The 13,359-nt window shown below is 43.8% G+C and overlaps 1 protein-coding gene across 1 annotated transcript in view; it reads right to left on the reverse strand.

Moving 5' to 3' along the window:
- LOC147684201 (uncharacterized) overlaps positions 1-13,359 on the reverse strand; it is a 522,357-nt gene that overhangs the window by 228,464 nt on the left and 280,534 nt on the right. The window contains exons 31-32 of the mRNA XM_086942611.1: positions 9,989-10,117; positions 8,070-8,198 (exon numbers count right to left, since the gene is read on the reverse strand). Coding sequence (XP_086798737.1) covers positions 8,070-8,198; positions 9,989-10,117 — 258 coding nt within the window. The remainder of the gene's footprint in view (positions 1-8,069; positions 8,199-9,988; positions 10,118-13,359) is intronic.

A 13,359-nucleotide genomic window follows, 5' to 3' on the forward strand; every position in this document is an offset into this window, starting at 1 on the left:
GAAAACAAGCATCCTGGGACCGGTTTCCGGGTATGTTACCTTTCATCAGCCAGGCTAGCTTCAATCCAGAGGCACAATGAGCAAGGGACCCATGTCTGGGCATACCCATCCCACTTAGGGTGAAAAGTGTAACTGCAACAAATGATGGACGGAATGCTGAATGATTCAAACATTCTCCCCCAGTCAAGAGATCTGGGTTAAGCCCATCGTTCTTTTGCCCATTACGCCACCCCAGTTTGGACTCAGCCATATGCAAATCAGTCTTGACCCTGTGTCTCATGGGAACAGTCCAGACCGAACTGCCAAGCCAGGTCATCCTTGGACCGGAAACAAGCATCCTGGTACCGGTTTCAGGGTATGTCACCCTTCATCAGCTAGGCTCCAGTAGCACAGTAAGCAAGGGACCCACCTCCAGACATACCCATCCCACTTACGGTGAAAAGTGTAACTGCAACAAACGATGGATGGAATGCTGAATGATTTAAACATTCTCCTGCAGTCAAGAAATCTGGGTTAAATCCATTGTTCTTTTGCCCACTGCGCCACCCCAGTTTGGACCCAGTCGTATGCAAATCAGTCTTGACCCTGTGTCTCATGGGAACAGTCCAGACCAAACTTCCAAGCCAGATTCTCCTGGGACTGGATACAAGCATCCTGGGACCGGTTTCAGGGCATGACACCCTTCATCAACCAGGCTAGATTGAACCCAGTGGCACAGTGAGCAAGGAACCCACGTCTGGGCATACCCATCCCACTGAGGGCGAAAAGTGTAACTGCAACAAATGATGGACGGAATGCTGAATGATTCAAACATTCTCCCCCAGCCAAGAGATCTGGGTTAAGCCCATCGTTCTTTTGCCCACTACGCCACCCCAGTTTGGACTCAGCCATATGCAAATCAGTCTTGACCCTGTGTCTCATGGGAACAGTCCAGACCGAACTGCCAAGCCAGGTCATCCTTGGACCGGAAACAAGCATCCTGGTACCGGTTTCAGGGTATGTCACCCATCATCAGCTAGGCTCCAGTAGCACAGGAAGCAAGGGACCCACCTCCAGACATACCCATCCCACTTACGGTGAAAAGTGTAACTGCAACAAACGATGGATGGAATGCTGAATGATTTAAGCATTCTCCTCCAGTCAAGAAATCTGGGTTAAATCCATTGTTCTTTTGCCCACTGCGCCACCCCAGTTTGGACCCAGTCGTATGCAAATCAGTCTTGCCCCTGTGCCTCATGGGAACAGTCCAGACCGAACTGCCAAGCCAGGTTCTCCCTGGCGAAAAGTGTAACTGCAACAAATGCTCTCCATGCCACTGGAGTCAAGCTGTGACAGAGTACCCTCTCCAAAACGTTTAAGGGAGCCCTGGGGGACGCTGAGACAGCTGAAAGCCCAAAACCGATCCAAGGATGCTTATTTCCAGTCCAGGGAGGACCTGGCCTGGCAGTTCGGGCAGGACTGTTCCCATTGGGTGCATGGTCAAAACTGATTTGCATATGGCTAGGTCAAACAGGAATGGCATGGTGAGCAAAAAAACGATGGATTTAGGCCCAGATCTCTGTACTCTGTGGATGTATGACATTGTTCTGCATTCTGTCAATCAATTGTTCTTTTTGCATTTGTCACCCTGAGTGGGACGGGTATGCCCAGACGTGGGTCCTGTGCTTTCCAATCCACTGGAGTCAAGCTATCCTGGCTGATGATCGCTGAAAGACCAAAACTGGTCCTAGGATGCTTGTTTCCAGTCCAAGGAGGACCTGGCCTGGCAGTTCGGGCTGGACTGTTTCCATTGGGCGCAGGGTCAAGACTGATTTGCATATGGCTGGGTCCAAACTGGAATAGCATGGTGAGCAAAAAAACAATGGATTTAGGCCCAGATCTCTGTACTGGGGTGAATGTATGAAATTGTTCTGCATTCTGTCTAACAATTTCTCTTTTTGCATAGAGTGTGACTAGAGGTGGTGTCTCCCTCCAGGATCTATGTCACGATAACTTATTATATACTTGTCATATAGCTAATTCTTTTCTATAAACTGTGTTAAGTTAGCATGAGCTTATTAAATGTTTAAACACCATTTTACCTTTCTGCCTCATTTTGCACACAACACATAATTGTTGTTTTGTTGTTTTAGCTTTCAACCCAGAAGAGCTTCGTGATTTACTTGAGAAATAATATGTTATTGCCCTGATATCAGTTTTGCTCGGTACACTGTCTGCACAGTGAGTGCTGAAGGCTGCAAGGATAACTCGACACGATGTTGTTGTGAGGTCTGATCTTCGCACCTCCATAGACATAACACACATGCTGTTGCCAAAATCCGGCTCTAGGCGGGTTTTATATTGTTGTGCTGAACACACACGTAACACACTTGATGGTGCTTCGCATGCAGAGAGCTGGTGGAAGATGATGTGATCCTCTGCCACTGAGATTTTGAGGTATGGGCCCGCCCTGCTAAAACCCAAATGAGACCTTCATAGATATAAAATACTATGCTAAATAGGGAGGGTGTGAATTAGGGGTTGTTAATTCCTATTCATTTCAGCATCTTAGTATGCTGTCACCATTCGCCTTTTATGGACTAATAACTATGCTGATAACTTCGTTGCTTATAATATGTTTGCTAGTATTGTACAAGATACTGCGTTTGAGAACCATGCATTAGTAAAGAAATACTTCAAACATGCACGTGCCCTCATTTACTCCATGTTCTGGTTTGTAATGATTATATAACGAAAGAGTGTTCATGTGTTCCACGATACCTGAGGTAATCTAAATTCATGTTCTGGTCTGTCTGAGGATTGGGAGTTTGTTATGACCAATGAGACACTGTAGCTAGCTCGGTAAGGGGATTTTGGGTACTGAGAACCTGCGCCTGCAAAATCCTGGTGTGTCCTGCAGCAAGCAACCTTGAGAAACCCACAGGACCTGCCTGCCTTCCATTCCAAAGACTGTGTCTCCTGTGAACACCAGATTTTTTTCATTTACAACCTCTGGCTTCAGCCGGAACTGCAAATCTGTGCCACTCTGCACCCAACGTCCATGACCCGAGGTTCGAGTGGCCCAACACCATGAGGAGGTATCCCTGGTGATCCTGAACCAAGATCCAGTGATCCCTGACCTACGTCAAGCCTCCAGCCGACGCCTGCAGCCTAAATCCGGAAGGTCCCCCCAACCACAACCAGGAGCTGGTAAGAAGATTCAACCCTACAAGGCACCCCAGCACCAGACGCATCACGGCCTTGGGTGGCCAAACCGATGGTGGGTAACCAACTCCCAGCATCCCAACTTACCTCTCCAAGTGGTGGTCGCACCCAGAAGACCTTTGTCCCCGAGCCTGCAGTGTGTTTGCAAACCGGAGACCTCCCATTAAAAGCTACAGGGCGCGTGACACCAAAACAGCACTCTGCACCCAGTGCGGCTGAGGGTGCCCCTTTTGTGCTGGCTTGAACCCCCATTTACCCTGAGCTTAAGTCAAGGAGCTTTGCTCCCACATCACTGTGGCCTGCTCATTAACAGGCACCAACTGGAGGTCCCCTATCCCCCATAGGATAACCTCTGACCTCAGCACTCTGCACCCGGCCGCTTTGGTGCTCCTGAGGGTGTAACAAGAGTGCATCCCTGACCCTGGGGGACCCCTGAATCTAACCCCAGACTACCAACTCCCACAACCGAATACTTACCTTTGAACCGATAACCCTATTTTCCTCCATAGGATAACATTGACTGGTTTTCTGTGAAAAGTTTCTAAGTCTGGAGTTGGAAAATCTAAGAAATCCTTTAAAACTGTAACTAAATAAGAAAAACGCTTTTACTTACCCATTTACAGGAAATGTCCCAGTGCAGTATCCACGTATACTGCACTGTGTAAGAAGAGTAATCTTTAAAGTAACCGACATATTACTAAAAAGCAAATACAAAGTATATGTACAGTACTTTAAAAGCATTGCATTACTGGAAGCTCTACTGTAATCAAATCAAAGTGCATATACAATTGCCATTCAAACTGTTTATAAACTGCATTTCTACTGTAAAGTATTTTTTGCTTCCCTGTGCCAGGCTTGCTTGGTTCTCGAAAATAAAATAACTAAAATAATATTTTTATACAAAACCAATTGGTCTGAAGTTCAGTCTTTGACTGTGTAATATAATTTGATGATTGGGTGTGTACAACAAATGCTTAACACTACCCTCTGATAAAGCCTTACTGCTTGACCACACTACCACAAATAGAGAGTGAGGTGCTATCTACTTTTACCTCTGCCTAACTTTGGGGTTCCACTGGACTCTGTGCGCACTATACCTAATTTTTGTATAGTATATACAGAGACAGTTTCCTTCAGCCAGGACTCACTGCCCAATAGGTGTGAGCTTCTGCATTTAGTATGAGCAAGTGGCTTAGGGCCATATGTAGGTGGACAAATACCGGTCGGTAACGGCCGATTTCGGCCGTTACCAACCGGTATTTGTATCTGCAGATGTAGGGGGCCTGAAAATTACAGATTCTATATATTTACAGAATCGGTAAATTTACCGAATCGGTAAATTACCGAATCGGTAAATGTGCAGAATCGGTAATTTGGGATGTAGGTGGCACTGGAAACAGTGCCACAGGCCCTTAGAAATTCGTTATTTACCATGAAATACAATGGCATGGTAAATAACGAATTTCTGTGTACATGCACATCTGTGCATGTACACCTGTGCCATGTGGCACACATACATGCCCTAAGGGCATGTATGTGTGTCACATGGCTCATAAACAAGAATCAGGGGTGCAACAGGGTGTCAAAGTGACACCCTGTCCCCCTTGACAAATCAGTAAATTTACCGAATCGGTATTTACCGATTCGGTAATTGCCATTGATTCCTATGGGCCTCAGGGCCCATAGGAATCAATGGCAATTACCGAATCGGTAAATACCGATTCGGTAATTACCAAATATTACCGATTCAGTAATTGTTAAAGAATTATTACCTACATGGCATTTACCGAATTGTAAATACCGAATCGGTAAAATTCGGTATTTACGATTCGGTAAATGCCATTTAACTACATATGGCCCTTAGTCTACCTCTCCTGCGATAGGCAATTGTCCTCAGTCTGGCAAGCTTCTCCAATAATTCCCTATATTAACTGAACTCTAAGCTTTACATTTTTCAGTGTTAAGAAATAAAGTAAGTAATATATATCTATCATGAAAGTGGCAAAACTGTGTGCATACATACGACTCATTGCATCATGTGTTGCAGCAACAGCATAAAACTTTATTTTGATCACATGGATCATAATCAATCAATCAAAGCATTTGTATAGCGCGCTACTCACCCGGAGGGTCTCAAGGCGCTTGGGGGAGGGGGGTCCGCTACTGATCGAACAGCCAGGTCTTGAGTTGCTTCCTGAAGGCGAGGTGGTCTTGGGTCAGGCGGAGGTGGATGGGGAGGGAGTTCCACGTCTTGGCAGCCAGGTAGGAGAAGGATCTTCCTCCCATTGTGGCTCTTCGGATGCGGGGGACAGCGGCGAAGGCGTGGCTGGCCGATCGTAGCTGGCGGGTGGGAGTGTAGAAGGTCAGGCGGTCGTTGAGGTATCTGGGGCCTTGGTTGTGGGGAGCTTTGTGTGGGTGGGTGAGGAGTTGGAACGTGATTCTCTTGCTGACGGGGAGCCAGTGCAGGTCTCTCAAGTGTCCGGAGATGTGGCTGTGATGGGGGATGTCCAGGATGAGTCATGCTGAGGCATTCTGGATCCGCTGGAGTCTCTTCTGTAGTTTGGCTGTCGTTCCGGCGTAAAGGGTGTTCCCGTAGTCCAGACGGCTGGTGACGAGGGCCTGGGTGACTGTCTTCCTGGTTTCGGTGGGGATCCACCGGAAGATCTTCCGTAGCATGCGTAGGATGTTGAAGCATGATCAGGAGACGGCGTTGACTTGTCTGGTCATCGAGAGGGAGGAGTCCAGGATGAAGCCCAGGTTGCGTGCGTGGTCCGTTGGTTTGGGTGCGCTGCCCAGGGCAGGGGGCCACCAGGAGTCGTCCCAGGCGGAGGGTGATGATCCCAGGATGAGGACTTCCGTCTTATCTGAGTTCAGTTTCAGGCGGCTGTACATCATCCACTTGGCTACGTCCTTCATCCCTTCGTGTATGTTGGCGGTTGCGGGGTCGTTGGTGAGGGAGAGGATCAGCTGGGTGTCGTCGGCGTAGGAGATGATGTTTAAGCATGGGCGAATTTTGCGGATCTCGCGTTCGCGAATTTTGCGGATTCGCGGATTCGCAATCCGCAAAATCCGCGAATTACCGCGAATTTGCTGATTTTTTATTTTTTTTGTGTTCGCCCGTGTTTCTGCCAGTTCGCGAGGGTTTTTACAATTTCGCAATTTGCGAACTTACCTGTCGGGTCGCAAGTTTTGCGAACTTGTTGTTTCTACGTGTCCAACCTGTTTGGGACACTCTTCTTCATCACTGCCACTCTCTGTCACCACTGCCACTCTCTGACTACTCATGCCACCCTCTGGCCCACCCATGCCACCCTCTGTTTCATCACCACACCCTCTGGTTGTCCAGTGTACATTATTTTCGGCAAAGCAAAGCACACCTTCCCTGCCTCAAGTGACCTGAATTAATTTGGGGCTGATTAATGTGTCACAGAATATTTTTTTAGCTGGCACCTGCTTCCTTAGTGCGCCCTGATTAGTGATCTTTTGCACTTGCTAAGTGCTTTCATTGTTGCAAAATTAGTTACAACACCTGCCCTGCCCCAACTGACAATAATGAATTAGGGGCTGATTAATGGATTTTAACTTCCAGCCTGGCTCCTGCTTGTCTCCCTTAGCTGTAATTCAGGACCTTTGTGGCATATGTGTAACTATTCTGAGGTTCAGAGCAGGGTCACATAATAGTTTCAACTGGCAACTGAACTCTGGAAGGGCCCCTCAGGAAGCACTACAGGAAATGGCTACTAATGATGAGCCTGAACTTTTGAACCTGGTAAGTAGTTACTTTCAGTTTTGCTAAGCTCGTATTTCTGCAATTTTGCACTTATTCGCGGGGCGCAAACTCACGCGAACAGTGCGAGCAGTGCGAGCAAAATCCGCTGCTCGCGGATTTTGCGGGAAATTCGCAAATCTCGCGGATTGCGGATTTCCCGAAAATCCGCAAAATCCGCGAGCGGAACGGATTTTCCGCCCATGCCTAATGATGTTGAGGTTGTGTTGGTGTGCGATGGCCGCGAGGGGGCTCATGTAGATGTTGAACAGTGTGGGGCTGAGCGATGATCCTTGTGGTACGCAGCAGATGACTTCGGTTGCCTCTGATCTGAAAGGGGGGAGGCAGACTCTCTGTGTTCTTCCGGCGAGGAAGGAGGTGATCCACTCCAGTGCCTTCTGCTGGATTCCGATGTTGTTGAGGCACTGCACTAGGGTGCGGTGGCAGACCGTGTCGAACGCTGCAGAGAGGTCAAGGAGGATGAGGGCCGCTGTTTCCCCGTTGTCGAGCAGGGCTCGGATGTCGTCGGTGGCTGCGATGAGGGCGATCTCGGTGCTGTGGTTGGCCCGGAACCCGGACTGCGAGTGCCCCTTTTGCTATGGGAGCCGTGTACACTTCTGTACACAGGCTCCAATAGAGTTCAATGCGAGTTCGAGCAAACGGAGTCCGTAAGCATACAGCTGCATTGTACACGCTCGTTCAGACTCCCGGAGCATGTTTTCGCTCAGAAAGCCCTCCGGATACGAGTGGTAGAGGGGGCTTTCCTAGCAAGATCGGAATTGGGCCCTTAGTGTGAAGTGTTTTACATGACAGCTGACAAGGGACATAGATGAATAAATCTATCTGCAATGAAATATACTTATAGGTGATTGGTATTTTTAATAGCGGGAGCACATATGTCAGGGTTTGGGGCTCAATATAGATGTTTTACCCATCGAGCACTCTTGTTTGCCAAAAGGACGTTTCTACAGCAGGAAAGCAGCTATAAGAAGCAGTCTGAATTTGCTTACTTTTTATTCTGGAAAAAAATAGCCAATAGTCAATACAAAGCAAATAAACTTGATTGTTGTCAAAATTTGCAGTCAGTACACTGCCTCACCTGTGCAGTTCACACCATCTCCTTGGAACCCAGGTTTGCAGGAACAGCGATAGGAGCCTCCAATGTTGGAACAGATCCCGTTGCTCTTGGAGCAGTTATTCAAAGTATCATTGGAGCACTCATCGATATCTGTGGAATTAATGGCGATTGATTAGTGTGCCAACTTTGGGTCATCTCAGGCCTTTAGAAACAATACATGCCCTTCAATGGTGAACCTTTCTCACTCGAGAGCAAAAAGATGATAAGACCCAGGAAAAGTGTGCACTTTCAATCTAGAATAATCTCTGTATTCAGTATAGAGATTGATTACCCTTACTCAATAATTAAGCCCTTCTTAGCAGCGAAATCTTAAAATATATGTAGATTTTAGTTTTTGTTGACATAAAATATTACAGTACTAATTTCAAACTGATATTTAAGAAAAATAAACTGAGGCAGAAGATGTAGTAATGGGTTTTCCGCAACAGATATCCAATGGAATAAATGAAGGTCTGCTATACATATCAATTCGAAGCCATCTTCCATACATTTCATTTGCAAGATGGACTCTTACTCTTGTTAACCTTTAAACTTTTTTTCAAAGGTTCTCCAACGGAATCCTCTACTGCCTGTCTCTCTTTGTTGGCTTTCCTTGTTGGAGCAGGCATTCCATCTGCTTATTATCTCCAGAAAATGGAATTTCCTTTGATTTTTTCTCAGTGAGCACAAAAGAAGCCTTGCCGCACTGTCCATGGGAAATTTTGATGAAATTGTGCAGCAATGATTGCAATTAACTTGTGCTGAACACTCTGGTAGTTTGACACAAAAGCAGTCAGGTTTAAGAGCAATGCTTTCATTCGGTAGGCTTAAGATCAGGATGCAGATAATGTAAGCATTTCTTATGTGGGTCGTCAGAGAAGAGTCTGAGTTTACCACAGGACTTGCAAAGACTAAAACATTTTTTTATGACACAGTGTCCTTTGTTAGTAAATAACAACCAAGATGTTACCTTCTAATTGGAGTTGGTTGGAGTTCAGTCAAAGGTCAAAGATTGCTGAGAAAGCATTTGTCTGATTGAAGAATTGAGCAGAGTTTATGGAGTCTTTCTTCACGACTTGATAGAAATCAGAGGTCTGGTGACCCTTGAGGGCAAGGATGATTCCTGAGATGATCTCTGATTGGTTGGAGTTTGCTCTTTCTAAAACAAGCTGAATAAGTGTGCAAAGTCATTTGTTTAAGCTACCTGTTCAGTGCTTATCTTAACACCACTTAATAGGCTTTTTTGGGAGGGGGGGGGGGGTTATATAGCTCCAAGAGAGCCTAAAGATATCTGAGTACTTTACATGAGCACCAGTTAAATTACAGATGGACGCTTTCATTTTTAGGCACATAGAGATAAAGTGATTTGCCCAGAATCACAGGATGTTGAGCCTCCCACTTGACTCAAACCCATTTCCCCAGCCTTAATGTCAGCCATTCAAGCAGTTACACCACATCCTCTATGGCTACTGTGGGACTTCCACCTAGATGACAGGGAAGTTCCAAGCATTTGAATTAATGAAACCTTCACTTTTGGAAAAGTTTGAAAACAGCATTACTGTAAACAAACAAATATTAATATTGATGCTCTGGTGCACAGAAAACATTGCCAAATCATAAAAGATAGTCTGCCCATTATATGTTACCATGTGTTCTAAAGCAAGTCAAAAGCACACATCTAGATTATAAAAGCAGTGGTAGCAGGAGCACGATGATTTTCCTTAAAACTGCCAAATATTGTTTCTATTAAACTACTGAATATTTCTCTTTTTCCCTTTTTCACCACACAACCACAAATCAGATGATAGTGATTTAATGCAGGCAGCATTGAGGCAAGAGGTATATGATGATCTAACAAACCTCCCTGTATTTCACCAGTGCCATACATCTCTTGTCCTCACCTGCACAGTGCACACCATCTCCTTGGAACCCTGGCTTGCAGATACAGAGATAGGAGCCTTCAACATTGGAACAAATTCCAAAGGTCTTGGAGCAGGTATTCAAAGTATCACTGGAACACTCATTGATATCTGTGAAAAGAATTGTAATTGATTAAGGCTTCTTACCTTATGACTTCTTCAATCTGAGTGCAGATTAATTGTGAGCTTTCAATGCCCATGACTTTAGTCTAATTCCTCCTATTACATTTTCAATCTACAATATTGACTAAATTGCAGCTCAACGTTGTCAGCATTTCCTTCTCTATTGAGACAATCATTGGTGATGCAATGCGTAAGTATTTGTGTCTGACTAGGTGTGTCTTACTCTTGCAGAATAAGTAAGCTATAGCAAAATCTTTGTGAATTTGAGCTTTGGAGTTTACTTAAAGTAGACATTACTCTGCTTGAGTGGAGCAGTTTGATTCTACAGATGTATTATGCTTTTACGGGCGAACTGCACAATGTAATTCCTATTTCTATTGGGTAAAATAAGTCCTTGGGGCTGTTGGACAGCTGCAGAACCACAGTGAATAACTATGTCTCTATGCTCATACTGTCCAGCAGAGGATGGTCAGTATGATCTCCCCACTAGCAACTATGTTTCTGGAGTACATAACACACACCACTGTATCCTTGGAAAAACCACAGTGGGGCCGATTACAATTTCAGTTGGAAAGCCTCCGACCACTAATTACAAGCTTTCAGGCCGTGGCCGGAGGCTTTCCGACCGACACGGTCGGTTTGTTATCTGACCGTGTCTGACGATGTCTGCGGTCAGAGCGTAAACCAGCCGGTCATTCCGACGAGGTTCCGCCCGACTCTTGGAGTCTTCTGGCCGGGCGCACCCACACCGTAATCCCCTATGAACGGCGTTTGCGCCGTTGGGATTTTGAAGTCGATTTTCATCCGCCTTTCCATGCCTGTATTACCCACAAGAAAATGCTGTCAGAATGCAACTTTGGGGGCCCCTAGCAGGGCCCCCTTGCCTCCGCTGCCTATGGTTGGTGGCTAAGGGACTACCTAGGGCACCCCACCTGTAAATCCCTGCACTGTGCGGCAGGCACCATGGGGTGTAGGGTTTTACAAACACAATCATTTCTTTATGGAAGCTGGTTTACAGCACAGCACAAGCTACCAAAGAGAAATGCGAGTATGCGACCGAATAGTGTTCGCTCGCATGGTAATCAGGCAGTCGGTCCTGAGATCGCCACAGTGTCAGTCAGAGGATACTCAGACCGACATCGTAATAGGCCCCTGAATCTCATCTCCATGTAAACAAAGTGAACTGTTTAACTTTAGATTTTTTTAGATATACAAAATTGAAATTGGTTGGCTAGAAAAGCAGAAAATAATACGTCTTTTGCTGTACTTCAGCAAGACAGGGCTGAGTCAAGCACACAACATGACTCAATATGATTGTAGGAAATTACTAACTTTTGAGTGATGTACTACCATATTTTACTCAAGCTGTTTTTGCTGGCTGTAAAACTCTCAGCACCTTAACTCTGCTAAGCAGTAGTAAGGTGTGTGTACGCCCCCTTTGAATTTGCCTAATTGGCATATTTAATTTGCCACAGGTCCCTAGTATATGATACAAAGTGTATCCAGAGCCTGGAAGTTAAATGCCATTAGTGCAGAACCTACTGTGCCATCCAGGGTGGTGAGGCAGAATATTGAGTTAAAAATATCAAGTGACAGTAATATTGAATTAAAAATATTGTGGAATGGACACATTGAGTGCCAGAATAGTGGTGTTAAGAATATCGAATTTAAGGTAACTAATATCGATGTTGATTATTTGTTATGTATTTAGTTATATATTTTATATGTATATGGTGTGATTTATTTTTTATTATTGTTTATGTTTTTTAATCTATTTGTGAAAATTGTAATAGTTATTTAAAATGTTTAAAGTAATTTATATTATTTTTTGTACAGTGGCGGGCTGTAGATTTATAGGGGTATAGGGTAGAAAGTAATTTAATTATAATAAATTAATGTTTATTTTTTGGAAAATATTTAATTATTGAATAATTTTGTTAATTGTATAGGATTTTTTTATTGTAAATTAATATTAATTATTTCATTGGAATTAATTATGTTAATATTGTAAATAATATGTTTTAATTAATTTTTAAATAGGGGTCTAGGGGTTATTGGGGTAGAGGGCGGGACATATATTACTTTAAATTAATTGTCAATTAATGTTAAATATTTAATTGACCATTAATTATGTTTATATTGTTAGTTTATATTTTTATTAGTAAGTTGTGGGATTTATGAGTGTACAGTTTTGGCAGTTATTTAGTTGTAAATATTTGTTTTTTTATTAATATGAATTATTTCATCAATATTTAAGCTATTTGTGTAAATATTTTGCATTTTAGGTGTGGGTTGTGGTGTCTGTAGGGATATAGGTTGGGAACTAAATCAATTTTAAGTTATGAATATTTAGAATTCATTTAAATAAATGTGTTATATTTAATTATGTCAATTATGCATTTATTTAATTTTACATTTGAGGAGTATGGGGTATATTTTGAATGCGTATGTTGTAGAAAGTTAAATACATTTAATTGCATATTAAATAATTTTAACTAACTATAAAAAATTGCTAATACTTATTTATGTTAGTATTGAAAAATATATGAATAGGTACATTTATTTTATGAAGTTAATTTATTAATACATACTTTTTAGGGGAATTTTTTATATGAAAAAATATATAAACATATATATATATTTCAAACAAATAAATATACTGATATTTTAAATAATATAATTTTAAAAAACATGCTCAGAGCTTCTTGGGGTCATACAATCTGCTCAAAAACGAGATTCTAGGAGATACCACAGGGCACTTAAATCACAAACTGAATCTGCGACAGTTCATGAAATATCAAAGAGTTCCCCACATCACATTTTACAATGCTGGGTGAGAGGTAATTTTAAGACCTACTCATGATTATGCTTTGACTTTCCCGGATGTGATTCTTAGCCCTTGTTTTTGACCAAATCGTACACAGGTCCGAGCTACCAAGTATAATGCGAAGATTGTGCACGTGTCGACTGAATTGGTTACGGAACCCAAACCTGTCCGTACGACTCATTTGTAGCCGAATCGTGCCGTGCAATGGATCCAAATACCGACCAAGTATGTACGATTCGGGCTGCCGCTTCGCCTTGGTCTCAGCGAGCTGAAAAAGAACTGTGGGAATCATAATTCGGGGGTTTCATAGCAGGCCCACATTCACCCAAGGCCCTCTCCGAATCTGTCACAGGGTGTACCCACGGGTTCCCCCCATCCATGCATGCACAGTGTGGCGGGCACA

The sequence above is a fragment of the Lissotriton vulgaris genome, chromosome 11 (assembly GCF_964263255.1).
Source record: "Lissotriton vulgaris chromosome 11, aLisVul1.2, whole genome shotgun sequence".
NCBI lineage: Eukaryota > Metazoa > Chordata > Amphibia > Caudata > Salamandridae > Lissotriton > Lissotriton vulgaris.